Genomic DNA, 27,980 nt, shown 5'->3' with positions numbered 1-27,980 from the left:
TCTCCTTAGTAGGGATTTTTAGCTGTTCATCTGATCTGGAAGCACTTGACTTAAACATGAGAGCCATTAAAGATGAACATTTGACTATACTTTTGCCTTCTTCCTGTGCTAGTTCCACCATCCTTTATGTTCCTAGTGACCTTCACACTGTAGTATATTCTCTCTAGCATCACTTGAAGGTGTTTAGCTCCTTGTGTCCTTTGAAGTCCTTTCTTATTCCTACTGCGTTACACAGTCATCTTGCCTGCCTGTGTCCTCTTTCTTCCCTGGCTGTACTATTGAATCCAGTCCCTGGGGTTCTGCTGGCTAGCTCCTGGTTTAGTACCAGTGTACAATTTATTGGCAATTATGATTTATAATGATTTATAATACAGAGCACAGGAAACTTGTTTTGCAAAGTAAGCAATGCTCTTCAGCACTGCTGAGAGTTTAAGGACAGTGTTTACTGAACTGCAGCTAAGTAGTCACCTTTCATGCACCCTCCAACACTGAAGTGTGAATGTACAGCTGGGTGGTTTGCCTGATGAACAGAGATGTGGTCAGTGCTCAGGCATGCTGCCTAGCATGTACTGCTTCTCACCTGCACTCAGGAAGTTGTGAGATCAGCTTATCCATTTGAGTTTCAGCATTCATAAACTGATTTTTTAAAAATTACATTTACCAATTTTTTATGTATTTTTAGAGGATTGGTAAAAGGTGTTACATATATTTATGCATACCAGCTGTTTTTAGCTAAGCGTCAGGTTCCTTCTCCAAAGTGTCAAGGTGCTTGGGTATGGGGGAGAGGTAACAGAAGCAAAATGATATATAGCTTTTTTGCTAAGCTGTTGTCAAAAGTGGTGAGTGATGGTGTTATAAACCCAGCTTGATAGTGACAAAAAGGTAATTTCAGAGTTGGAGATGGTGGTGTTGATTTATATTGCCGACTTGGGTGCTGTCTTGGCTATCCCTGGTGAAAACATAGGCTTTTAATTATTAAGGTGTGACACTAAGGTAGTTGTAGAGTGACATGCTGTGTAATGAAGGGTTCCTGGGATCCCTTTAGGATAGCTTACTAATTGCTGTCTGTGCCTGTCTATTAGAAGAGAGATGGGTAGTTCCAGGTCTAGCAAAGATCTGTAAAGAGAATCCTACTTGGAACACAGGGAAATTGTTTCTCTATTCCTTGTCTTATGGTTTTGTGCATCACATGACTAAAACCAGAATAAAGTCCCTCCTGTTCTGTTTAAGCATTATTAAAGCGTAAGTTAAATCATGTCTGCTATAGAAAATAAAAGTTTATAAAGATTGTTTTTTCCAAGTACTCTATGCTTTTACCTTCCATAATGATGTACAAGTTCCTGAAACATCTGCAAAGGAGAATCCCCCTCCTATTCTCTCAGGTGGTTTTTTTTTTTTGACATGTCTTTGGTTTGTATTGCAGTGCTTGGCATATGCTGTTTTCAAGGTTATGTTTTCTGGTTGCATAGTTAAGCCTGTTTTTACAGAACCATAGTCAAGGGGAAGTCCTAGCTGTGCTGCATTCTGGCTGCTTTGCATTGTCATTATCTTTATTATATAAAAAAACTTCATTGCATTAGAGTGAAAAACAGCACCTGATGAAAACAAAGATACCCTAAGTTCAGTACATTGTTACTGAAGTGGCCATGAAAAGGTGACTATAGAAGTGATAGGACAAGCACGTAGTAGATTTCAGAGCCATCAAGAAATAGTAGCTGATGCACAGTTTGCTGGCTTGCTCTGAACGGATGTCCTGTGATAAATACACTGAGCCTGGTTGCTATTGTGTGCCTGTTAACAGGAATTCTTTTTGGATAGGTTGCATGGCATTTGTATTGTGTGTTAAACTTGAAAAAACTTAAAAACCCAAGTACACAAACTCATAATTTCTGACAACCATGAAATGTTCACAGCTCTGGATAGGGTACTCCTTTACTGTAATCCTAGTAAATGTACATCACTTATCAAGGAGATATATGTGGCTAAATACTTGAAGACGTTTCCATAATCTTTAAAGGTCTCTGGAATTTAGAAGCTGCAAGAGGAGCTATTGAATACCGTCTTTGTGTTTGCTACAACAGAAATTTGTTACCTAGGAAGATGATTGAGCTGCAGCTTAGGACTCTTTCATTTCTATCCAAGCCCTTTCAGATATCATGCAGCATTCGGTGCAAGTGGAAGTTGTTCAAATTATGTTTGAAGGAAAGCATCTCCATTGCTGTGCTTTCTGAGATAATTACAAATCCTAAGGAGCTATTATTTGTTACTGCAGATGCTTGTTGCCAATAATAATAATTTGGCAGTCAGATACCAGTTCCACACTTGGTGTGCGATTCATTCTGTGTGCTTTGTTTCTCTGTGGGATCTTCCCTTTTCCAAAAAAAAAAAAAAAAAAGGACAAAAAAGCCAACACAGATGCCTATTAAATCAGAGCCTGCTTGCCTGAGATTGAGTACACAGATGAAAGGTAGTCAAATTAAACTCTCAGAACACTTTCAGGGCAAATTGGTAGAAAGAAGATACAGCTTTGAAAAATGTGTTACTACAGGTGTTAGTTACCCTTTGAGGGGATCTTGGCAGTCTTTTTTCTTTGCTTTCTGTTAGTAAGTTGATCTGCGATGGCGTAGATGATATGATAGCCAGTCAGTATTAAATGCTCATAAAGTGGCAGTAGAGGTGGCAAATTTAATTGTTTTTATTTCCCTTCTCTTAATGGACAGAATGGGTTAAGAGTCTTAGAGTGGGCTGGGAATTGAGGTAATTATGGGTTATGCTGGAAGGGAAGTTGTCACAGTGGAAACTGAAGAGCAGAGTAACCCCAAGAGCTGGTTTTGGGAGCAAGTCTTTTTTTGTTTGTGGATGTCCTTGGTACAAGAAGTAGGAGAGAGCTTGTGAAATTTGCTTGATGACGCTTCCCAACTCCATCCACCTGTGTTGGAGCAACATTAGAATAGAGCATCAGACTGAATGGCAATAGCTAGTGTAGTCAAACAGATTCAGAGATAACAGCATGAAGTGCATTGCTGTGCTGATAGGAATTTCTGCTCAGTATGTGGAAATAAGAGGAGAAAGATTCAAGGTAAATAACCAGTGCAGCAAATTAGTTTATCCAAGAAAAGTGGAAGTTGTCCCAGGATGCAGCAGTAAAGTCTTTTTATTAGACTTCAAGGTCTGTTTAAGGAGGCACTGGTGAGGTTCCAGATGAGAGTGTGTTTCTGGATGGTCAAAAATGCACATTCAAAGTGGAGCTGATGAACAAGTAGGAGGGAAGAGTATCAGGCATGTGGAGGGTGTGTCATGGAAGAAGCCTCAGATTTGGCTTCTGAAGAAACCCAAATGTTGGAATTTTCCAGGTGGAGAATTCAGATAATACTGGAAATACTGTACTATCGAATGTTGGTTTCACTTGTTAGTATTCCAGGAAGTAATACTAATTTATGTATTTATTAATATGGATCACAGTGATGGTGATTATTTTTGCTGTTCTTCATATATTGCTTCCATGTTTCGTTCCAAAACTGTAAGATGATCAGTGCCATCAACTTGTTTCCTGAAGATTGTATTCTGCTGCTAAGAGCAGTGTAGTAGAGAATATTACCTTATCCAGGATCTTTTGAGTTGGATACAGCATTTTTGTGTATTCTGTGTTGATGTTCATGAACTACAAGCAGTCTCTTACTATATCCTTGGGTCAGGAATGACAGTTTCATTTTAGATCATTAAGAATAGTGTGAAGCATAAACTCTGGAGGGAAAAATACTGTAAATCTATTCTTCATTTCGTTATGCCTCTAATGGCTTTGGAAGAGAAAGGAACCTTGTTCAACGCAAATGTTCTTTAGTTGTGAAGGTGGCTGGCTGACCTGGTTTTGCTGGCAGTGTTTCCCTGCTGAGTTTCTCTTTGGCTTTATTTAAACATGTGGACTGGACTGTTAGCTTGATGAAGTGATATTTGCTCATGCAGCTGCAGATAACTTTTTCTAAAACTCCTGCCAAAGAGGGAGCAGGTTTTCCAGATATATTTGCAGTTCTTCACTCAGATTTGCATTGTGCAGGGCTCTTTGTCCTGAAAAGTTCTGTCCATAAAGCTTAAGCGTATCTTGTTCAGAAGTATCACATGCATACGAAGCGTAGCATATGGATAGCTGCTCCTTGTAATTTGCAGTTAATTAAAATCTGCAGTTAATTAAAATCTGATACGACATTAAATAAACTAATCTGTCCTTCCTGGCAGTTTGAGTCAGGACAGCACAAACCCTTTCCTGTAAAAGCTGTGGAGAGCTTGACTTGCTCCCTATATATATGGGGACCGGTTAAACTCCCTGTTGTTATAAGGCTGTCCTTTCACTACCAGCCCCCTGTCTATAAAATCCAGCTCTCACAGGTACAAGGACAGTACTGAGTGAAGCAAAGCCTTGTGCATTTTTAGAGGACATGTTCCACAAGCATCTGATTCATAGCTGCTATTACAGTAAAGATTTCTCTTGCCCTCAGATAGAATGAAATGTATTAATTTACGGAATAGAGTAAAAAAATCTTACTCTGCCTCATCCAAATCCTGAAATACATTAAAGAAAGAGTACAGTGTGTGTATGTGTTGAGGGTGGGTGTAGATGGGGATGACAGCTCATAGAGCTATGAACTCATGAGCAACTTGAGAGAAGGAAATTAAGTGGTCTCTGTGCCTCTGTTGTGGTGTAGAGTTTGTAAATTAATGTAGAAGAAAAGCTAGTGAGGTGTGAAACTTTACCTTGAATTTTGGGTTTGGATTTCTGTGCTTTATGGCTTGACTCTGGAGTGAAGCATCACATACTGCAGCTCTTCTAACTATCAGAAACTTCAGCTATTTAAAGTTGCTCTTAGTGCTTATTGAATGTGTTCTCTTTTCAGCTGCTCTTGGTGTACAGCAGCCATCGCTGCTTGGAGCCTCTCCTACAATATACACCCAGCAGACAGCATTGGCAGCAGCAGGCCTGACTACACAAACACCAACAAACTATCAGCTAACTCAGACAGCTGCTTTACAGCAGCAAGCTGCAGCTGCAGCGGCTGCATTACAGCAGGTAAAGAAAAAGCATTTGCTGTTGAATACATGGACTTAATTTAATACTGTGGCTTTGTAAAGCTAAAGTATCCAGGAGAAAAGCAGTATGGGAAATGGTGAACATCACAGTATAAAGCTGTTTAAAAAACAGTGGGATTTTAGGTCTACAGCTATCATGGGTTGTATTAGTCTGTGAAGGTGGGAATTCTGGCTGTGGAGGTGCTGACTTTTGGCTATGGAAATCCTTTTGGGAAAAGGAATTTTGCTGCACCTGAACCAAGAACCTAGAGTTTCAACTATCTTCCATCACTATATGTATTCTTCATAGCATATTACAGGATTTTGTGCTGTGCCCTAGATACTGTCCTAAGTGTCAGGCTTAAAAAAAAGTTAGTGATTTTAGCTAGAAAGAATACATCAGAATCCACTGTAAAGGCTTTCATGACAAAATATTTGTTATGAAAGTAATATGTTGATACTATTAGTTATGTTTTGTATTAGAATTGTTGAATGCTACTAGTTTCTATCTAAAACTAGCTTAGGAGGTAACTTGTATTTGGTGTTATTGGGTTAGTAATACTTCCTGTTCATGAGATACTTTGTTTTTATCTGTTTCAGCAATATTCACAACCTCAGCAGACTCTCTATAGTGTACAGCAACAGGTTTGTGTGATTCTTACTGTGTACCTCACAAATAACTTTAAAAATAACATTCATTGCGTGTCTTGTAGGATTTGTCTCCGAAATCATCCTTGTATGGGAAGTTGTTAAACTTAAGTAGTACTTTTTTTGTAGTGAAAGAGAGCTTGAAATTCATAAACGTGGAGAAACGTATCCAGAATGGAAGCCTGTGTACCTTCATCTAAAAAGGAAATTTAAAAAGACATACTATTCCATGTTACATGATTCCTGCTAAACTTTGCTCTAAACAGGGCCATGTGTTTTAATTGCTGGAAAGACACTGTCCACAAAAAGTTCCTTTTTACGTTTTTGCTTGGTTGGATTGTTGTTGTGGGGTTTTGGGGGTGGGTTTTGTTTTGTCATTTCGTTTTTTTTGTTGGTTGGTTTGGTTTTTTATGGTCTTTGAACTTCACAAGGTTTTGAAAAAGAAAGCACATGGAAATTACAGACCTAACCTTCTCCAGCTGCCAGAACTTTTTTTGGTGGTGTTATTAACTTTCAGTTACAGAAACCCCAGTATTTCTGCTTACTGAATAAACCTAGATTATACAACCTTAAAATTAACCACATGAGCACAGTTTTATGCGTATGCAAACTGTTGAAATGACCAAACAGCAAAGGACTATTAACTGGCACAGATTAAGCAAAAACTCTTACTTGTAAAGAGGAGGTAAAATTGTACACTTTCCTTAAACAAATAAAATTAATTTATAACTTTATTTATTTTAAGTTGCAGCAACCTCAGCAGACCCTTTTAACTCAGGTTAGTTTGGTTTTATTGTTTGGTCTTCATCCCCAAACACAGATAATTCAGTAGTGCAAATTCGTGAAGTCTTGGGTAGTTTAATCTGTAAAATGAAGTCATGTGAATGGACATTTAATTGGTACAGTTTCATTTTATCCGGATGTTAAAATATGCATTGCCTTGGTTCCAAAAATTAGTAGCAACCACTGTTCCTTAATCTTGAAGGGAATATGTCTGTTGATTTATTTATTTATTTTGTTTTTGTTTTGGGGGTTTGTTTTTTTTTTCTGGTTCAATCTTAAAGTGTTTGGCTGGCTTGCAGTGAGTAACCACTTGGGAAGAAAATCTTTCCTTTGAGAAAGAATGTTAACCTTCTGTTTTAACAGTATTGCAGTAGGTGTATAGAGAGATATAAAAAAGAGTCTTGCTGAGCTTGACAGGTTTAAAACTTGCAACAATTTAACACACTAGGTTGCTCTAGTTTCATTTTCAGGTAACCTTTTAAACATGCTTTAAAAAAACCCAAACAAAACCAACCCTACACTGTTTTACTGTGTTCTGCTTTTATAAGAAGGCAAGCATTGGAATTACTGAGTTAGGGAAGGGTTTGTGTTAGCCTCAACCTTCACTAATTTCTAACATTAAAGCTGGAATAGAAATGGAGAATAATCTCTAAGCATGTATTCCTGGCACAGTTAAGAACATAGCTCCTGTGCAGGCCCATTGCATGGGTTACCTATAAGCACTAATGTAGTCTTCACCATTTTTGTTTTTTTTTTTTCCCCTAGACTGTGCATATTTTGAGGAAGTTGGCTTTTTTAAAAGAAAAGGATAAACAAATTCAGTCTTCATTCAAAGTAGAAAAAAGTCATCTACAGACAGAACACTTTCACATTCTGAAAATCTCCATTCAGAATAATTGCTTTAGAGACATTTTAAACTCCTGCCTACGTGGGTAAAGGAACTGTTCCTTGTAGGTATGTCACCTGGTTATAAGATTTATAGTTTGCTTTATTTTGCTTACAGCCAGCTGTTGCGCTGCCTACCAGTCTTAGCCTGTCTACTCCTCAACCAGCAGCCCAGATAACTGTTTCTTACCCAGCACCTCGGTCAAGCCAACAGCAAACCCAGCCACAAAAGCAGCGTGTCTTCACTGGGGTTGTTACTAAACTACATGATACATTTGGTTTTGTGGATGAAGATGTCTTTTTTCAACTTAGGTAAGATGTAATACTTGCCTACAGAAGTACTCTGGGGTATCTTCACTCAAAAGGTTTAGGTTATTGCATTCTGTTACTCTACTGATAGTGCCTGCAGTTAGTACATTGTTTTCTGTCAACACTGGAAGTAAGGTGGTCAAGTAAGTTAATAGACTGAGTTCCTTTATGTGAATTTTTGAATTTTCTCGATGCAAAGCCCATAGCTGTGAGACTTGAAAGGTATTAAGCTCCTTACAATGTGAAATTTTAGAATCTGTAGGTGATTAAAATGCATATAACTTGCTATCCACTTGTCTTAACTTAGTACTTGTTAGGGAACTTTTGGACCTAAGATGGGAATGAAATTCCTGTGCATACTCTGGGCTGAAGCAGGTGGCACTTTCACTGAATTTGGGGGTAGATGCTTTTCCTGTAAGCTTTTTTTAAAAAAAAAAATTTATGAACTTTGTATACTGTATCCCATCTCTACATGTAGCTTGGAAATGTAAAGTAACTCGATAAGACTAAGACAATACATTTTGTTATGTTTGCAGTGCTGTTAAAGGAAAAACACCTCAGGTGGGTGACAGAGTTTTGGTAGAGGCTACTTACAATCCTAATATGCCGTTCAAATGGAATGCACAAAGGATCCAGACACTTCCAAATCAGGTATATGGGGTTACTCAGGCTAGCTTGTACTGACTGCTTCTAGTTTAAGCTCACTCACGATTAATTTTCTCTTCTGCTGTTAGAACCAGACACAAGCTCAACCGTTACTGAAGACTCCTCCAGCAGTTCTTCAGCCCATTGCACAGCAGACTGCATTCAGTGTTCAGGCACAGCCACAGCCACAGTCCTTGTTGCAGGCACAAATATCAGCAGCTTCAATCACACCTTTGCTTCAGACACAGCCTCAGCCATTACTGCAGCAGCCACAACAGAAAGGTGCCCCTTCAGTGCGCAAAGTTTGTGCGGTCCTTCTGCTGCGTAGTGTGTGACGATTACTTTTTTTTGTTAGTCAGAAAACTGAAGTAATAGTTTAAATAATATGTAAAGGACCCTATAGAATTATCGGTTTGGATATGTGTTTTCCTGCAGCTATATGTGAGGCACATTGCCTGCAATAGCTCAAGAGTCACCTGGTAGTGAAATCCCCATGGACTCCTGTTCATAATCCAAAAGCAAAATCAATGTAGTAATTTTTATATTAGAATATACTAAATTTATATTTCACACAGTTGTATTGTTAGAACTGTTACTTATATATCTGTGTTCTATTAGCTAAGTTGGTGTTTGAGAGAAGGAATACTGCCAAACATGGCAAACCTACAAGAAAGGTTGTGGGGTCACTTGAACATTGCGTGAAGAATTAGTAATAGGGTTGATAATAAGATAAAATGAAGATTTGTCTTGCCTGTAATAGAAGCAAAGGGAGACAATCTTAAGCTATCACCAGAGCAGAACTGTTTTGGATAAATGCTTATTACAACCTAATTAGTCCTAGTTGGTGTTTAGTAATGTTTGCTCTGTTAAGCAACAATGCTAGGGGATTGATGCAGCAGTGTAATAAATAGATCTAAGAATAATGTTTCAGGAAGCTAACTGGTTTTACCTATCAGTAGCCTCAAAAACAAGCTTTTTGTTCAGTTCAATGAGTGGGTAGTTATCTAATTTAAAGCATATTACTTTTCCATGGAGAGGCTTAGCTATTTACTGATAGCTTCTGTGTTATATTAGCTATGTTAGTTATGTTATATTAGCTTCCATCTTAAGAAGATGCTTTTAAACCAGTTTCACTCACTAGTGTCTCAGCTTGAATTGATGAAGAAAACCATAGGTCTCTTGAGTTTCTTGGGGTGGGCATTATAAGTAGATTTATTTGACTCCAGGGTTAGTTTAGAAAATCTACACAAGTGAAGCAACTGTAAAGCAGCGATGTTTGTAAAGTGTGGATAGTTGCCCCCTATTGGGTATTGATCTTCATTTTTTTTGTTTCAGGTGGTTTGTTACAGCCACCTGTTCGTCTAGTTTCACAGCCTCAACCAGCTCGAAGATTAGACCCACCATCCAGATTTTCCGGGAGGAATGACAGAGGAGGAGACCCTATGCCAAACCGAAAAGATGACAGGAGGTATGCTGTCGAAGACTAGACTATAATCAAAGCATTCTGTAAAGACCTGTCTGCAAACAGAGCTGGGCTTGTTCCAGTGTGAGTCAGTGATACGCACAAATGGCTTTATGATAGATACTAGTGAAGAGTTCTTGCCTTTCTGAAATGAAGGAATTGCATGAATGGTCTCTTGTAAAGAGACAGTGTTCTGAAACTGTGAGGAACTTCTCTCCTTGTCAGTTTTTTAGCTTCTGGAAACCATTTTGTGTTATCAGCATGGAAAAATATTTGTATCTTGTATGCGTTTTTTAAGTCGCGAAAGAGAACGAGAGAGACGTAGGTCCCGGGAAAGGTCACCCCAGAGAAAACGCTCCAGAGAGAGGTCACCTAGACGAGAAAGGGAGAGGTCACCTCGAAGACCACGACGTGTTGTTCCTCGTTACACGGTTCAATTTTCAAAGTTTTCACTGGACTGGTATGTTTATAGTGCCAGATGTTTGCCTACCTCTTACTTTAATTGTGGGCACAGATTACTGTGAGCTGTATAAACGTGTGTGTGTGTGTGTGTAGTGAGTGTTAAATGATATCTTAACCTTAGAGAAATATCAAATATGTAATGGCTAAGAACCTTCTATGATAAATGTTTTATAGGTTCTTTGTTATTTTTTGGTGCTACTGGATACCTTTATAAATACTGCCTAATATGCAGGCACCTTAATCAGAAGTAGTTAGTAGTTACTTGATTTTAAACCATGACACTCATAATATTTCTCTTTACATTTTACGTATATACTTACAGTAATAAATACACAATGGCTGCATTTCCAGTTAATATACCTCTTAATTATGTGCCTTTATTACTGTTTTTTATTGCTGTATCTTTCAAATAATATTGTTTATTTCAGCCGTAGCTGCGATATGATGGAGCTGAGGAGGCGTTACCAGAACTTGTATATCCCAAGTGATTTCTTTGATGCTCAGTTTACATGGGTGGATGCTTTTCCTATGTCTAGACCATTTCAGCTGGGAAACTACTGTAATTTCTATGTAATGCATAGAGAAGTAGATCCTATAGATAAAAACGGTGCTGTCCTTGATCCACCTGATGCTGATCATCTGTACAGTGCAAAGGTTTGTATGGATTTCCAGTACTGTGGCTATTCATTAGAAGCTTTTTCACCAATAAGGTGAAAAAGTAAATTTAACTGAACTGAAAATATTCTATAATTTAAACAAAATACAGTGTTTTTAAGCCTTTCAATAAAGAGCTATTATGTAGTGCTTGCAAAATCATGACTGAAATTCAGTTTGTACTTTTGTTACTAAAGCTGTCCTAAATATTTTTACTGAGGCCTCTACCATTTTCTGCACCCATTTGCACCAATCTGACTACAGGAAAGAAAGCCAGCTCCCCCAGTATGTCTGAATGTTATTTTTAGGTGATTCATTCTGAACAGTTAGTGGAGCCCCTTTTTCATTTCGTCAAGGGTCCCTTTTGTGCAGTTTGTGCTCTTCTGTTTAGTGATTTTTTTTTTCTTTCTTTCAGATTCCTCTCAGTATTATTTTGTGGAAAGTAGATTGAGCATTTTGGGATTATCTGAATGTCAAAAAATGTTCCATCAAGGGCTGTAATGATGTATAAAAGACCTCAGTGTCAAAACATCTTCCTAAAACTCTTTTACTAAAATAGGTCTGAGATTTTTGAGGTCAATCTGTTTTAGAAGTGTATTTCATTATAAAGACAGGTTTAGAAACAAAACTGCGTTTAACCCTTGTATTTCTGAAAGACTTCACTTTTCGTACGTTCTGTGTATGTAAGTTTTGAAGCCTTGGGGCAAGTATCAGGCATACAGTTTTTTTAGTCTGTTGATGCAGAGCAAGAGCTCTCTTTCAGAAGGTCAAACTTCAAAATATATTTAGTAACTGAGGAATAGCATCCCATTTCATGATACTAACCTCTTTAGAATATACAGCAACCTTGGTAGAATTGGCTGGGCTAATGGGATGCTGTGAGGATGCAAATCAGTGTGTTAGTCAGTTGCCTGTGACTGTGACAAATGGAGTAAATTACTGAAACCAGAAAGGTACTCAGTGTGCTATTTGGCGTATACTGATAACGTGCAAAGCATTTGCTTTTATCTGTTTTCAGTTTGGTTTGGTTTTAAATAAACTCACACATTGCATCCATATGTGATGGAGAGAAATTGGTCCTTGGCAGACATTTTAATCCTCAGTTTGACAGTTTATTTTACCTTTATTTGTTTCGATTTTTTGTGACATTAAGGAAAAAGTACTGATATGTATGCGTTTGCAAGTTGTGGTCATTGTTTACCAGTCATAGTGGGAAACCTTCACAAGACTGATCTGACTTACACAACAGGTGATGTTGATGGCTAGTCCTAGTATGGAAGATCTCTATCACAAGTCATGTGCTCTGGCTGAAGATCCTCAAGAACTTCGTGATGGATTTCAGCATCCCGCTAGACTTGTAAAGGTAAATATGCTTCAATGCCAGACACTTTCGGCAATAAAGGTTGGTTATAGAGCTTTAAGATACTAGGCGATAAGGGAGGAGTTTGTAGGCAGCTAAATGATGGCTTCGTTTTCCTTCTAAGGAGACCTAGTTTATATGTGAATCCTGTTTCCAGTTCATAGGAGCTCCATCTTCACTGCTTTAGTATTTACTGAATGCTCAACTTGAACTCAAAACAATAGCTACTTGGAGAAACCTGTATTATGTTACTAACTTTGTTAGTCTTTTTACAAGCCCTTAGACTATTTGTTTAAGGGCTCAGCTGTGAAGAGAATACAGATGAAGCAACAGTTAAATAACCAGTGTATGAAGTGAAATTTAACTATTGCTAAAAACTGAACAATAAGTGCTACGGTGTTTCAGGATGTCACAGACTTGTTTTCCAATTAAACACTATTGTCTTAAAGTAAATGGGAGTAATCGAATTTATAATGTTCTTATTTTTTGTAGCTTTGCTGTATTACTTCTAAGCAGGAGCATCTATAGATGTGTATTGGAATTAAGGCACCATTTAAATGAGTAGCTGTTAGTCTTTTGTGTTAGAAAGCTTTAATTGTAAAGGAACAAGCCTTGTCCCAGTAAAGAAACTTGATGGGAAGTCTTGCAAGCAAGAATGAGTGATGATGTTTTAAACCTATTCCATTTCTGAAATGATCTGTGGAAAAAAATAACTGAACTCTTTCTTGACTGACTTTGAGATTTCAAAATAATATGGTAGCTTACTCATGTATTTCAGTGTGTTCTATAAAGTATTATTTGAGCTTTGGGAAAATGAGACTCCATCCATAGCAGGGTAACATTCAGAAGACTCTTTTTGTCTAGTTTTTAGTGGGTATGAAAGGCAAAGATGAAGCTATGGCAATTGGAGGACACTGGTCCCCATCACTGGATGGACCTGATCCAGAAAAGGACCCTTCCGTGCTGATAAAGACGGCTATTCGTTGTTGCAAGGCTCTTACAGGAATTGACTTAAGTGTGTGCACACAATGGTAAGTACTGTACTGCAAAGCAAAGTCCACCATAGGAGTACTTGTCTGTTACCCCGAGTTTAAAAAAAAACCAGAAAGAAATGGAAAAACCCTTTTTTTGTTGGCTGCTCTTGGTAGTGCAGGTAATCTATTCAAAGGATGTTCTGATTTGTAATAAGTTTGATTGGTGCCAACTGTGCTGAATACTGCATTAAGAACTAATTAAAAACTGGGTTTATTTTGATGTATTATGCTGTAATTTCTTAATGAATGTGCATTGAAAATATTTTTCATTTTGTGCATAGCTGGAGAAGATCGTCAAGAGAACTTCATTTCATTGTTCTTTTGTTACAAATGAATAGCCGTTCGTTATATAGCCATATTTTCTCTTGCTGAGATTTTATCCTATGTTAACACTCACTGAAGTTTTACTAATACCAGGAAAGTCTACTGTGGGCTAAATTTCAAGCACTTCAACACTTCTATTTGCGCATCAAACCTGTGTGCTAAACAACAAGTTACGTAAAAAGAATTTTGTGGGTTTTCCTCCTTTTCAAGTGCGATATATTGCACAAGTGTGCCAAAAGAGAAAATATGGCTTCCATAATTTTTTTCTTTAGATAAACTTCAAGGTCTTGCAGCAAAGTTTCTTTACTTGATGTGCTACAAGTGATCTAGGCTCTTTTAAAATGTATTGTAGAATTTTTTTTCCAACATGCTTCTTCCCTTGCAACAGGTACCGTTTTGCAGAGATTCGCTACCATCGCCCTGAGGAGACCCACAAGGGGCGTACAGTTCCAGCTCATGTGGAGACAGTGGTTTTATTTTTCCCGGATGTTTGGCATTGCCTTCCCACCCGCTCAGAGTGGGAAACCCTCTCCCGAGGATACAAGCAGCAGCTGGTCGAGAAGCTTCAGGGTGAACGCAAGGAGGCTGATGGAGAACAGGCACTGAACGCTAATCCCTTTTTCTATTTCTGCTTCTCACAGGCACAGGAACACAGGCACAAAATGCACACCACATGCTACACAACATACATACATAGGAGGAACATAACTGGTAACAATGACTGGTAAACCAGCTTTCAGCAGTGTAGTGGATGTTGGTTTTTATTTTTGTTTCAGCTAGTTCACTAATTTTAAATGTGTATGCTGATACCACAAATGGAATTGAATTGTGCTTATGATGCGCAGAAAAATTTTTATCATAGATGTAGTTGCTGGAATCTGGGAGCAGTTGTTGAGTGAGATGCAGTTTACGAATAGCTGTCTTTAAACATTTTGCCATTTTCTAAAATTTCTAAATTCTCTCCTCTGGCCAGTTCTAATTGTGATACTTGGAATTGAACAAACACTAGTCTGAATCATCTGAATTTCAGGCCATGTGGCTGATCAGCATCTTGGAATAAGGGAAGGTCTGACTGAACAAGGAGTAATTTGGGAGATTTAAAATCTGGGGGAAGATCACACACTGTGTGGTTAATGGAGACCAGCAGTGTCTGTGTAACCCCAATATTCTTTGTGGTGTTGCTTATCACCCTTTTGCGTTCCGCAGATCTGGCTTGTATTGGCTGAGTGGCACTGTGATCATTTATAAAGTGGTAGAATGTGTGTGTGAACTTGTCTAAATAATAACTTTAGGAGAAGACTATCTGAAACAGTTGTGACCTTGCACAGATCAGCAGCAGAATTAAAAAAATAACTGAAGTGTTTTCAAACTTTCTGAATGATAATTTCTAAATTTTATTTGTCAGGATGAAGAGGAAAAGGATGATGGGGAAGCTAAAGAGATCTCTACACCTACACACTGGTCTAAATTGGATCCAAAAACAATGAAGGTAACTAACTCTTAAATTTTTTCCATTTCTTCCATTTTCATTTTTAAGGCACAACCTGAAATATAGCTATATATTCCCTTAATTGAGCAAAAACCTTCTGTTTTACAACAACTGTTTTAAAACAAGTGTTTTACCTTGCTGATTTTTGTAGGTATTGGATGTGATATCACAGTATGCAAGTGTGACTCCTGATTATCATAAGTAAATACAGCTAAATGAAACTATGCTGAACTTTTGATCTACATACAATTAAAGGGTATCACATACAATATATTAACTGGAAAATTAAAGTTCTGCAGTAATCTTTATGATACTTTAAAATATTTCAATGTTAGTTTGAAAAGGCAGTAATTATACAACAGTGTGTGGCAGGAGACATAATTAAAAGTCTCCTTGAAGGGAATAATAATAAACTATTTTGCTGTAGTAAAATGGCTTCCCTGCCCCTGTGAGAAGTTCTTCAAAAAGGGGTTCTTTGAGAATGCAACTTTAAATGTAGAATGGTTTATGTATCTGTAAATATTAGTGGTTTGCAGTACAGATTTAAAAAATACAGTTGACTGTTCAGTGTTCTTAGTTTTTACTTCACCTTTTCTGCTAATCAAACGTTTTGCAATGTCACTGGGTGATACCACTTACAAAGCTTTTGTTTACTAGGTAAATGACCTTCGCAAAGAATTAGAAAGTCGAACCCTTAGCTCTAAAGGGCTGAAGTCGCAGTTGATAGCTCGACTGACAAAGCAGCTGAAAGTAGAGGAACAAAAAGAAGAGCAAAAGGAGCTAGAGAAGTCTGAGAAAGAAGAGGAAGAGGAGGAAGATAGGAAATCTGAAGATGACAGAGAGGTTAGGTTTTCGACATACTTGGTTTAAGCCTTATTAAATATACATAAACCATTATGTATGACATTTGCATAAATAATTGGTATAAAAAGCACAAGACTATGCCCAGTTGCGTTAGGATTTTGTAGTTCCTGGATGACTGTGCTGTAACACAGTAATCCTTGCTGTAACTTGAGATGCTGAATTGGAACAAAATCTTGGCAAGTTTGTATTTCTTTATATCAGCAAAGTCAGCTGCAATCTGCAGCTGCGCTAAGGGTGTCTGAATTAATGTCAGGCCTTCAATGTAAGGAAAAATAAATTCCAAACTCATGAGAAAAACTTCCTGAGAACGGGTGAATACACTTAACCTTTTAAACCTACATGAAAATCAACTACTTAGTTGTACAAAGCCTTAGAGAATTATTGTGGAAATAGGAGGGAGTAGGTGCCTCCTGTGGAAGTTACAGTGTCTCAGGGAGTCCAGTTTTTTCACATGGCTAACGGTTTGGTTAGGTTTGTTTTTCCTTATTGTGAAATTTCAGTCTTTGCTTTTGGATGACATTCCTATGTGTTGAAGTTTCTCAGTTTTGCAGTTGGTAGTTTCAGTACTACTTAGTCTATTTTGCTGTTTTGTGAGAATAAACAAGATCTGTGCAGTAAGGCCAAAGGTCAGTCACAGAAAAGAGACATAAATGTCCTGAGAATGTATTGTGGGTCAGTTGCTTTTAAACCTGCTTTTTTGTGTATTACCTGCTAGCCAGTATGGGATGATTTGAAATTTTATATATCTGTGTAAGCCTTGTTGAAGGGAGCAAAGGCCATGTGCTTGCTAATTCTGTCAGCTGCTGCCATCTCACACAGCTTGGGTGCACTTCAACTGTTCTCAGGTTTCTTGCCGTGGCTTTCGTTAACATTAGGGACAGAGCTTTCAAGATTTTGCTTGTTTCTTTAAAAAGCACAAGCTCTGCCATGCCTTTTATCCGTACTCATAATGAATGAATGAATATGCTGCAGTTAACACCATAAGATACTTACAAGGTGCTCATTGCTCTGTGGGCTAAATAACGCTGCATGTCTTGCTTTACGTTGCTCAAGTTTGCAGTTGTTACAGGTGAATGTTGGCAGTGGATGCAGAATGCATTCCAGAAATTCTAGTGTGTGACTTCTGTATTCTGTGTTGCATACAGCAGGTTAGGCTTTCGTTCACTTTCTTCAAAGCAGTGAGTCTTAAAAACTAGTCTAGACTGAAACTTTATGTTTGGAGTATGCTGTATGGTTGGGGTTTTTTGCCTCTTTTCAGGAAGAGGAAAGAAAACGTCAAGAAGAAATGGAACGTCAGCGGCGTGAGAGACGATATATCTTACCTGATGAACCAGCAATCATTGTACATCCTAACTGGGCAGCAAAGAGTGGAAAGTTTGACTGTAGCATTATGTCTCTTAGTGTTCTTCTGGACTATAGATTAGAAGATAATAAAGAACATTCCTTTGAGGTAATTTAGCTGTGCTACTTGCACTTAGCCATTCGTTTTTCTTTTAAATTCTGTTACCACTGCCGTATTCTGAAACTGTAAAAGTGTATGTTAACATAGCAAATTAAACTTGGATAAGTTAATTTTTATGCAATACCTGGAAAAAAAAACAGTCTTTTGTACATGGTTTACGATAGCTGTATAGTCACTATATAATATCCCCCAAAAATGTGCAGGTTTTCAGATGTGGAAGTGAGTTTATAATTTATATGACTGGTCTAAGTCCTACACTACTGGAGTACAGGAAAGAAGCGTGTTTATAAAGCTGTTCAAGGTTTCCATATTCAAACCAGATGATACTACATAAAATCCTGATGTGGTGAAAGTTGGTAAGATAGCACCTCAGAGCTATTTAGTCATAGGTGTATACATTTTTAATACATGCTTTTAAACTTTTTGTCAGTTCTCTTTTCATTCTTCTTTTGTGCAGGTGTCGTTGTTTGCTGAACTCTTCAATGAAATGCTTCAGAGAGATTTTGGTGTCAGAATTTACAAAGCACTGATTTCTCTCCCAGAGAGGGAAGACAAAAAAGACAAAAAAGGCAAAAAGGATGAGAGAAAAGAAAAAAAAGAAGAAAAGGATGATGAAACAGATGATCCAAAACCTAAGAGGAGAAAATCTGGAGATGATAAAAAAGAAGATAGAGACGAAAAGAAGGTTTGCAGATAGTTCATTTATCTTCTGTCCTGTCTGGATCAATATTAAACTACTTCTATTTGAATTTTACTTTATTGCTTTCAAAACTCAAGTTTTGTAGTGTTAGTTAATTGGTTTGACTTCTTGATCTATTTAAAATATGCTTCAATAATATTCAGCAATTTAACAAGTCTACAGGTGTAATGGTATTTTGACATTCAGCTATATCATGCAGATTTTTAAGCGACTGAATCTAAACTTATGTAAGTTTTGAGTGAATGGTAGTGAGGTTTTTTTTACTTTCCTAGTTATTTAGTTCTGACTAAATAAATTTTTAGGAACTTCTATTACAGAGGGAAGATAAAAGGAAGGATGATTCTAAGGATGAAGAAGAAACTGAAGAGGACAATAATCAAGAAGAATATGATCCGATGGAGGCAGAAGATGCTGAAGATGACGATGAAGGTATCTTGAATTACAGATTTTGTGGCTTTCAGAATTACTTCTTTATTGTCATTGAATATGTTCTCTCAAGCTGGAGAATGTACTGGAACTAGACAACTTAAAATTGCATTATTAGACTAATTTTAATACTTCTGGCAGTGTATGAACATAGTTAATGTAAAGAAGCCATGGTACTCAAAGTAAGGCATGTATATAGAAGTGGTTTTATTTTTTTCAGAATGCAGACCACTCGCAACTCCCATTGAAGTCAGTAGGAGATGTGAGTATTCAGCACCTCTGAAAAACCAAGCCACTCTGACATGCCTAACTTCCCATTCCTCAGTTCTGAAATGTCATCCTGTTTTTATTAAGCTAGAATAAGTGTGGGGTGCCCTGTACATGATGCTATAAGGAGTTGATTTCTGTTTGGGTGGAGCTGTGTTTACCTGAAGGAATGCAGAAAGGGACTGGGGAACCTTCCTGTCTCCAGGGAGCAGCCCTCTTTCCCTGCTCAGAGGTTCAGAAAGGCATAAGATATGACGTATGCTTTTCAGCTTGCACTTTTTCAGGGTTTTTGTCCTTCTGTGGAGTTTTTGCTAGAGGTGTGGGATTGAACTGCTTAGATACTGCAGTCCCAGCATTTTCTAACCTATATTTTTAGTTGTGTTTTTGGCAGAGTACTGCACCAATCTGAAAAAAAATGGTGCCAATCTGTGATTTCCAACACAACACTTTCTTAAAATCTGGCCATGAGAGTGCCATGGGCCTGTCTGTTCTGTACAAGTGCTGGTACTTCCCATAATCTGTCACTGTGCTGTTCCCAGTCAGAGTTGCTGAGAACAATCCACAAGGTGCAGGAGAAAGCTATTGATTCTCAGAAACATGTTGGCAAAATTAGACAAATGTTGTGACACATAGTTTTATCCAAAATTTTCCTCACAAGAAAGGTGAGTTTAAAGCTGAACTTGGCATGTGATTCTCTGACTAAAGACTTGCACATAAGGTACAGAGCTGCATGCCATAATCTGTCCCTGAAGTTGTCATATTCCCTTTCTCTCCTGATTTTAGATTTAGTTTTACTTTAGTGTCTACCTCTAAACAAAAACCCTGCAGTTTGTAATTCATATCTAGTAAGCAGCGTGATCTGTAATTTCTTGGAGAATCTACTGATCACAGGATCAGTAATATCACACTCTGATATACATATAAACATGCTTTTAATTACATAGTTGGTACAGTATTTATGGTATAAAAATATTTGAGAGTAAACAGTACTGATTTTTTCCTAGTAAGAGTAACCATAGTTAGATGTAGACTCTCTCAAGCCTCGTTAGGGAGAATTGTGGTCATTCTCTGCACATGTCTGCATAGATGGTGGTGTTGGCAGAACTCATTTTGGCCTAGTTAGCGTTTGTTTCAGCTATTCCAAAGGGGCAGAAAAAGAAAGACAAATGGCTTATGTTAGATTAAGACCAGAGAAAAAAGTCAAAATTTAACAGGACTCACTTAAAGGCCATTTGAGTTTTTTAATTATTATTATTTTTCAGTGAAATACATTGATTTCATATATTTGGGGATTTATGTGTATGATATGTATGATTTATATATGTATGATTTATGTGTATGATATAGTGTATGTACTTTGGGATAATGGTTATAAAGTTGTTTTCTGTGGGTATGTTGAATTGTTTTTCTGTTTTACAGATCGGGATGAGGAGGACATGAACAAACGAGAGGACAGAAGAGAGGGCAATAGGCATTGCAAAGAGAGATCATCTAAAGATAAAGTAATTAACACCTTTCTTAACAGCTACATATAGCCTTATTAAAGGTGTCCTAATTAGATATTAACTACTTTTATTATAAGACCTATTTGCACTCCTTGATTCCTTCAGCATTTTGGACTGAAACACTGAGTGTACATAGTGCTCTGTCTGAAAGACAAGAGGACTGATGCTGTATGTGTGCATGTTAGAGACAGCAGATGCAAATTTATCTATTTTTTTTTAACTGCTGTATCCTTACATAATAAAGGAGAAGCTTAGCTTGATAGATAAACTGGCTTTTCAGTTGTGATGTTTCTGCATCTCCCTGCAAGAAAATTGATGCTTTTTGTGTCATGAGGCGAATACCTTGCTTCCATAGTTAAGATTAAGGAACAGCATAAGCTTGTTTTGTTACACTTAAACTTTATTTATAAATGCAAGGATAAAACAAGGTTCTGATTCTCTTTGTTATTTTTCTTCAAGGAAAAAAAAGATATAGGAATAATGGGAAAACAGTTGCAGAACTGCTGTAGCTGTGGGAGCTAGATGCTCATTCATTACTTGCTTATGGGGATTTCACTTTGAAAACAGCTGTTCAGTAAAATACAGGATTGAGAGAAGGGATGTTTACTATTGTTAGGTTAATTGTTCATTTTTTTGGCATACTAGCATGAACAAAAGGAAACTGTGTCTAGCAGATGTTATGATCAACTGTGCTGTAATTCTTACAATATTTGAAAGATTAAATAGCTAGTTGACTTTTATATTTGAGCTCAGCAGGTAAATGCTGGTTATATTAATCATGCAACTGAGCATAGTAATAAAATTAACAGAGGAAAGCTTTTGTTAACTGATAAGTTTTGGTTTTAATGATATTTTAACTTGCCAGTGATCCCATAATGAATTTTCTGTAGGAGAAGGACAAGACACAGATGGTAACTGTTAATAGAGATCTTCTGATGGCTTTTGTTTATTTTGATCAAAGTCATTGTGGATATCTTCTGGAGAAGGACATGGAGGAGATACTGTACACTCTTGGATTACACCTGTCACGTGCTCAGGTTTTGTATAGTAAAAGAAATATCTGTGAAAACATTACAAGAGTGCTGTAAGTGGGAGGAATATAGTTCAGCTTCTAAAAGCTGTTGCTTAAATATTTCATCCCTGATTTTTATGTAGCCACATCATATTTACAATAAAATACTAGTTTAATCTTTTTGTAAATTATCCTGGAATGAGAAGGTGCAGTTTGCAGCTCTTCATATGCCCATATCGTATATGGACCTTTTGTGTCAAAATTTAATCCTTTTCCTCCAGCCCCCACCCCCCACCCCCGCGTATTAGCTTTTTTCATTTTAAGTCCCAGTATGTTAAAGTTTAAAAAGCTTTATAGTTTCTTTAAATTTTCCAAGTTAAAACATTCTTTTTTAGGGTATACAATGCATGTGTTAAGTAACACCATATTTCTTTCTGTGGCTCTGTTGTAGGTCAAGAAGCTACTTAGTAAAGTAGTGCTTAGAGAATCTTGCTTTTATAGAAGACTAACAGACACTTCTAAAGATGAAGAAAACCAAGAAGAGTCTGAAGAGCTACAAGAAGATATGTTAGGTGGTATTATATTTTCTTATGCCACAAAATTCCAGATAATTGTTTCTATGCGAATGATGATGAGAGTGCTGAGATACTTGCTTCCTTGAAGAAATTAATTCAGATCTTCAGGGAACCTGCCAGTCTGTAAAAGCAGATCTTGGGCAGTTCATAAATTAAAGTATTTCTGGCTTCCAGCATATCTGTAGGATAAAAATACTTGGAACAGGAAGGAGGACAGAGGTTAACATGAAGTACTGGTGCATTCACACCAGTTTTGCAATCGGAAGGATCAGTGCTGTAGGTGGCAGAACAGAGCGTGATTCCTGGAGACATTCACCATAGAATAGTTAGGGTTGGAAAGGACCTTAACATCATCTACTAGTTCCAACCCCCCTGCCATGGGCAGGGATATCTCCCACTAAACCATATCACCCAAGGCTCTATGCAACCTGGCAGGAATTGCAGGAAGGAGGCCTTGAAGAATGTCATGGAAGAACATGCTCCTTTGGGGGGCAGGGAGGATAGGAACTGGGGTAAGAAGGGAGGAGAGAAATGTGAGGGATAGGCCAGTAAACTTGAATTTACTCTTAGACTGGGGTTTTTTGGTGTTTTGGTTTGGGGGGGTGAGGGGAGGTGGGTTGGGAGGGTGTTTTTTTTAAGATGCTTTTTGAGGTTGGTTGCTATAACTAAAAAATGGCAGAATGATTATTTCCTAATGCTACTTAATCTAATACAGGAAACAGACTACTGTTACCATCGCCTACTGTAAAGCAAGAATCTAAAGCCATAGAAGAAAATGTTGGCCTCATTGTGTACAATGGAGCTATGGTGGATGTTGGGAGCCTTTTACAGAAGCTGGAGAAGAGTGAAAGAGTGCGGGCAGAAATAGAACAAAAGCTTCAGTTACTAGAAGAAAAAACAGGTTGGACGTTACTTTGAAGGTGGTGCTTACATGGATGCAAGGCTTCTTAAGTAGATAAACCAATTTAAGTAATACTTGTGGTCTAAATTTCTTGTCTGTTTTTTTACCCATTTTTTTTTATTTTCTATCTCCCAAGCTCTTTGACCTTGCACACCAGCTGTTATTGAGTACCACTGTCACATGCTGAAATGCTTTTATGGTTTATTCAAGGTGAATGTAAGACTTCCAAATGTAGTCAGACTTGAGTATTATCAAATCGTAATGTAATGCAGCATTCAGCATTCTTTAAAAATTTGTAGTTCTGGTGTTGGCATGTAAATGGAATGTTAAGATGCACAGCACATGTCACTGGAAGTGACTTTTTTTTCCTTGTTCCCTTCCTTCTAAGGTGAGGACGAAAAGACCATACTACAACTGGAGAATTCTAACAGAAGTCTATCTACAGAGCTCAAAGAAGTGAAAAAGGACCTTGGTCATCTGCAAGAAAATTTGAAGATCTCGGATGATAAAAACTTGCAATTTGAGGGTCAGCTGAATAAGACAATCAAAAATTTAGCTACTGTTATGGATGAAATACAGAGTGTTCTTAAAAAGGTTAGAATTGCTTAATTCCATTTTTTATTATTGTATACAGGCTTCCTGTAGAAGAAATTATTGAAACAAAAAAGTTTTTATCTCAGACCATCTTAGGGTTTTCCTGTCTTGATCTTGTCCATTCCCAGCAGTCCAAATCTGCTCTTCTGTTTGGTCAGTTAGGAGTAGTTTTTCAAGGCAGAACTTAAGTATTTCAATTCATGTGGAGGTATTTTGTAAAATTAGTTTTAAGCCAACCAGATTATGTTCCAGAGCATTTATGTCCTTGTGCAGAAAGATATTTGCATATTTTTGCACATCTGTCATCAATATCATTATGCAGTCCTGTGCTTCATTACATGCTGTAGAACTCCCACTCCACCAGAGCCCACAGATGAAGGCACTGCATAACTCTTTTGCCTTGCTCTTAGCTCAGTTAAATACCTTGCTCGTTTCTGTCTGGTATTTTTGAGATGAGAATGTCTTTGAAGCCTAGTGTTTTCAGATGGCTTTGGCCAATATAAATACCTTGCCGGAACTGTTACAGTAAGTTATTATCCTAATTTCCTAATTCAGTGGGTTTTGCAAAAACTGGTTTCAGTTGCTCTTCAAATAGTGAAAGAAACAGCAACTAAGAAAAAAAAAAAAAAGAAAAAAAGGCTCAGCAACCCCCAGACCTTTAGACTACAAAATGAGGCTTCTGGGCATGCTTTTTATGCTTCTCTTCAGAAGTGCTTAAGTCACACTTAATTTCTGCTACCTCAATTTTCAGGAAAATACTGGAAATATGAATTGGTTATAAATAAACTGAGTAAGATATCAGTTCACATAATACTTAAAGTTGATACCAAACAGTATCTTGTCTCATGCTGCTTTATAGTTCACATGAGAAATATCACTTTGTAATTCATGTGATCCTTTCCCTTTTTCTTTTAAAGGATATTGTGAAGAGCGAAGATAAAGATCAGAAATCCAAAGAAAATGGAGCAAACGTATGATAAAACTGCTGCTGTTCAGAAGAATGGTGTTACATAATGTAATATAAATCATGATACCAGAATGTATGGGAAGTGATGCATGTTTGATTTTAGTAGTATAAATATCTTAGTTCCAAAAGATGTATAAAGTTTTATGAATGTGAGTGTCTGCTTCTGGAGATTGCTTGTAATTCTTAGCACTCAATTTGAGACACTCCTCGAGTGAAAATAATTTTGCATTGCAAAATGTTTTAGGATGAACTTTGTTACAGTTTTAACCCTAATAAAGTTCATCAACAAAATGAAAAGTAGCAAGTATTTAATTACCAAATGCTTTTCATTAAAGTCTAGTGATATCAAAATTGTCATTATTTATAGAATTGCCATTTTTAGGTTTTTATTTTGGTCTAATTAGTCTTTATAAGTTCAAATATGAATCACAAAATAGCTGCTTCATTTTGCAAGTAAAGATTTTTTTTTTAAGAGCTTCTTGGATTTAATTTTTTTTTTACTTGTCTCCATTTTCTTTTCCCTTCCAAATGTAACTTTCTGTCCCAAAGCTGCTTGCGTTAAAGCCTCATACAGTGGTTCAGATGAGATAAGAAAGCAATAGAAACCTACCAAAATACTGGCAGGGTTGTGACATTTATATGAAAATACATGGGCCTGTTTTAAATGTGTGTTGTCTGTGGTTTTTTAATTGTTCTTATCTTTGGATTAATATATACGCTCATTTTCAATAACAAATGAAGTATATTAAAATGTATGGTTGGAAATCAGGCCAGTAGATGTCAGAATAATGCCTTACATGGAGAAAAAGCTAGCACTGTAAGCCACCTTTAATTAAATTTGGCCTTCTTTCTTAGTATGTATAATTACTTCAGAGACTCTAGTCCAACAAATTAATGGATACACAAGTATCAATACTCCATATTATAGTTACTAAGGAGCAGTACACAACTTGGTTTGTTGAAAGTGGGTAAGATTGCCTGCCTTTGTAGTCACAAATCACTAGAGATCTAAGTTAACGTGACATCATTGTCAAAGGCAGCTTACTCAAATAATGTGAAATATGAACTATTGTGTTTTGATGCAACTTCCAGGAAAATTAATGGTTTTCTTACAGAAATGGTTAATTTTAGCAGACCTTTCTTTTTTATCCTAGATATCCTAGGTGACTAAATACCTGTTAGGAAAGTCTAAGTGCCATAATATGTGTGAATAACCTACATGCAAATATGTGTAGCTTTACTGAGATACACATTAAAATGCCTGAGTTTATGTTCAAGAGTCTAAGCTGGTGCTTTTATCACTTACCTTTCTTGGCTCTTTTGGAGCTAGATAGGACAATATCTTTTCATTAAAATAACACACAAGCTTTTCCCCTCCTTGATCTCAACTGAGTAACTATATAATAACTGATCCCACTAAAGTAGGAAGTACTATAAAACACTAATTGTGGCGTAAAAGTACACAGAAAAGGCATGCTTTATGAATGGATAACATCGAAGAATGAATAAGGATGGTGATTGAATTTATCTTATGAAAGGCATTATCTATGTTGTACAGATGGTGTTAACAAATTCTTTTGTAATCAGATTATATTTTTCACATTTACCTTTGTACAAGTTGTTGACAGCATGTTTCATTTTTGATGAAAGGTTTGTTCATGAAATGCAGCAGTACCTATGAACATACAAGAAAATAATTCCAGAATTCAAGATAACATCTGTTTAGGCATACTGAAACATCTCTTGAAATGTTTTGATGGGTGTTTTTACCTGAAATTGCTGAGCTGAAAGTAGTTGTCACCACAAGCAAGCTTCATCTTATGGTTCAGTGGGCGGCCCTGCGAGACAGTTACTAATGATACAGATTTTTATAGTATAAAAAAAAAGTATTTGTTAGAATGAGTAATCTTTATACTGCTTTGATGTAATAGTGTTTCAGATATTATGTACAGTATGCATTTACGTTGGAAAGGAAATTAAAAGGGTAAGGAATAAAGGAGGGAAGGGAGGGAAAACAAGGTAAAGTTTTAGAATATACAGGCTTTGACCAGTCTCCTGAAGCACAAATAATCTGAGGAACAGAGACCTCTACAGCCTGTTTAGGTTGCTTTACCAAATAGCATAAAGTTCTGTATATGTCTGGCATTGATGCTGTATATTAGCTAAAGCTTCTTGGCAGTATTCCCAGAAATGTAACTAATTCTGAAGAAAATTGAATAGACTATCAGTAATAGAGGTTTGGAGAAGCAATCGTTGCCAGTTTTAATTCACGAACAATGTTTCTTTGTATTTCATGTCGCACTTCATAGACTTCACACTTCTTTCATTATGTAGCAGGTGCTGACAAAAGGCTAGTAAAAAGTGAGCCTAAGCTAGGCCCTACTCTAATGCCTCAACAGCCAATTTGTAGTTTTAAAGTCATTATAGATGCTCTGTAGAAAGTAAATCTCAGACTGTCTTGTTCTGTAGAAAAACACTGCTGCAGCAGGCCAGTAAATGGAATCTCATCTCAGTTTATGGATTATTTCCGTCCCCTTTTTGTATTTTGTCTAGTCTGGAGGAATTACTGAGTTAAACCCTTAGAAAGCGATACTCATGTTAGTGGATGTCTAAATAAGGCTAGGAAGAAAGTTCCAGGTGATATATCTGCATGTGAAATGGTCTAGAATAAAGCTGACTTTCTTGAGGCCCCTTTGCTTTTGGTCTGTTAATGAAAAGGCAGGAGTTCATAGTTTCAGTTCTACATAGCACCAGTGGTAGATGGACCAGTAGTGAATTTTTACTCAAGTTTTCTGAAGTGTTGAGGGTTGCATGCAGGATAATTGAGTTGTTTCCAGCACTGCTGCATGTTCTACCATGATGAAGGCATGTAACATTTTCTTGACTCACCCAGTGCTTGATGCTTGTGCTTGTAGCATGGGGCATTGCTGCAATATTGCTTTCCAGTCATTGTTTGATTTATCTGGTGTCCTCTGGTTCAGCCTGGGGTACCCTGGAGTGTATAGTGGAGAAGTTAGAATTCCATTTATGGTGCCCATGGGTTTCCACAGATCCAGTGTTCCCAGTTGAGTTGTTTCAGAATTTAACTTTGTGAAAGCTACTCCTTCAGCGTAACGTTTTTTTCAATGTTTAACTGCTTTGAGAGAGATGAATGTCTTCTGTTCCATCTTTCTGCTGAGTCATGTACTGTGTGAGTATCTGTTTGGACTTACATAACACAGTTAATTTTCACTGATAATTTTATCAGGAATGTGCACAAAACCTGGGGCTTCTGTATAATCTTCTTTTTTATCCAGGTCAGGTTCTGGCCTTGAATGCATTTGTTCAGTGCAGTTTATATTTAAAAATATAAAATGTAAAATCATTAGTTTTGAGTGACTGTCTAATGGGCAGCAATAGACTGTGGAATGAGTACGTAGCAGTCAGTACACTTAGGCTAATATTTGCCAGAAAGCAGAAGTGGTTCTAGTAGAAATTCAGCTGGGACTTGTATGTTGCCATGTAGTGTTACAATAAAAATGGCATAAATAGTGAATACCTCTACTCAGCTATCAAAGCTGCCAGTGTTTTCCCATCAAACCTATGTTTCTG

General features: G+C 37.2%; 1 protein-coding gene and 1 non-coding gene across 10 annotated transcripts in view; both read left to right on the top strand.

Moving 5' to 3' along the window:
- Window positions 1-25,666, top strand: part of CCAR1 (cell division cycle and apoptosis regulator 1) — a 28,632-nt gene extending 2,966 nt beyond the window's left edge. For 2 of the 9 annotated variants that reach the window (XM_061373960.1, XM_061373961.1), the window contains exons 3-26: window positions 4,890-5,062; window positions 5,662-5,706; window positions 6,455-6,487; window positions 7,496-7,689; window positions 8,223-8,337; window positions 8,421-8,613; window positions 9,667-9,799; window positions 10,092-10,253; window positions 10,684-10,909; window positions 12,159-12,272; window positions 13,134-13,300; window positions 14,016-14,226; window positions 15,033-15,116; window positions 15,774-15,959; window positions 17,239-17,430; window positions 17,900-18,127; window positions 18,445-18,571; window positions 18,789-18,830; window positions 20,255-20,337; window positions 21,231-21,377; window positions 21,804-21,924; window positions 22,643-22,828; window positions 23,217-23,422; window positions 24,340-25,666. In XM_061373960.1, the coding sequence (XP_061229944.1) occupies window positions 4,890-5,062; window positions 5,662-5,706; window positions 6,455-6,487; window positions 7,496-7,689; window positions 8,223-8,337; window positions 8,421-8,613; window positions 9,667-9,799; window positions 10,092-10,253; window positions 10,684-10,909; window positions 12,159-12,272; window positions 13,134-13,300; window positions 14,016-14,226; window positions 15,033-15,116; window positions 15,774-15,959; window positions 17,239-17,430; window positions 17,900-18,127; window positions 18,445-18,571; window positions 18,789-18,830; window positions 20,255-20,337; window positions 21,231-21,377; window positions 21,804-21,924; window positions 22,643-22,828; window positions 23,217-23,422; window positions 24,340-24,399 (3,428 nt within the window). In that variant the 3' untranslated portion in view covers window positions 24,400-25,666. Of the gene's footprint in view, window positions 1-4,889; window positions 5,063-5,661; window positions 5,707-6,454; window positions 6,488-7,495; window positions 7,690-8,222; window positions 8,338-8,420; window positions 8,614-9,666; window positions 9,800-10,091; window positions 10,254-10,683; window positions 10,910-12,158; window positions 12,273-13,133; window positions 13,301-14,015; window positions 14,227-15,032; window positions 15,117-15,773; window positions 15,960-17,238; window positions 17,431-17,899; window positions 18,128-18,444; window positions 18,572-18,788; window positions 18,831-18,922; window positions 20,133-20,254; window positions 20,338-21,230; window positions 21,378-21,803; window positions 21,925-22,642; window positions 22,829-23,216; window positions 23,423-24,339 lie in introns of those variants that run through there. The other 7 variants (XM_061373962.1, XM_061373963.1, XM_061373964.1 and 4 more) reach the window with 7 other exon arrangements.
- On the top strand, window positions 12,927-12,990 carry LOC133223406 (small nucleolar RNA SNORD98). Its single transcript, XR_009728557.1, has one exon. It is a non-coding gene; the product is annotated as a small nucleolar RNA SNORD98 (small nucleolar RNA).
- Window positions 25,667-27,980: the final 2,314 nt, after the last annotated feature.

Source organism: Neopsephotus bourkii, unplaced genomic scaffold (genome assembly GCF_033783945.1).
Source record: "Neopsephotus bourkii isolate Nb327-2 ecotype Australia unplaced genomic scaffold, CSIRO-AGI_Nbou_v1 NB_1634, whole genome shotgun sequence".
In the NCBI taxonomy this organism is placed as follows: domain Eukaryota; kingdom Metazoa; phylum Chordata; class Aves; order Psittaciformes; family Psittacidae; genus Neopsephotus; species Neopsephotus bourkii.
Note: the sequence above shows the minus strand (reverse complement) of the source record. Positions and strands in the feature narration are given on the sequence as shown.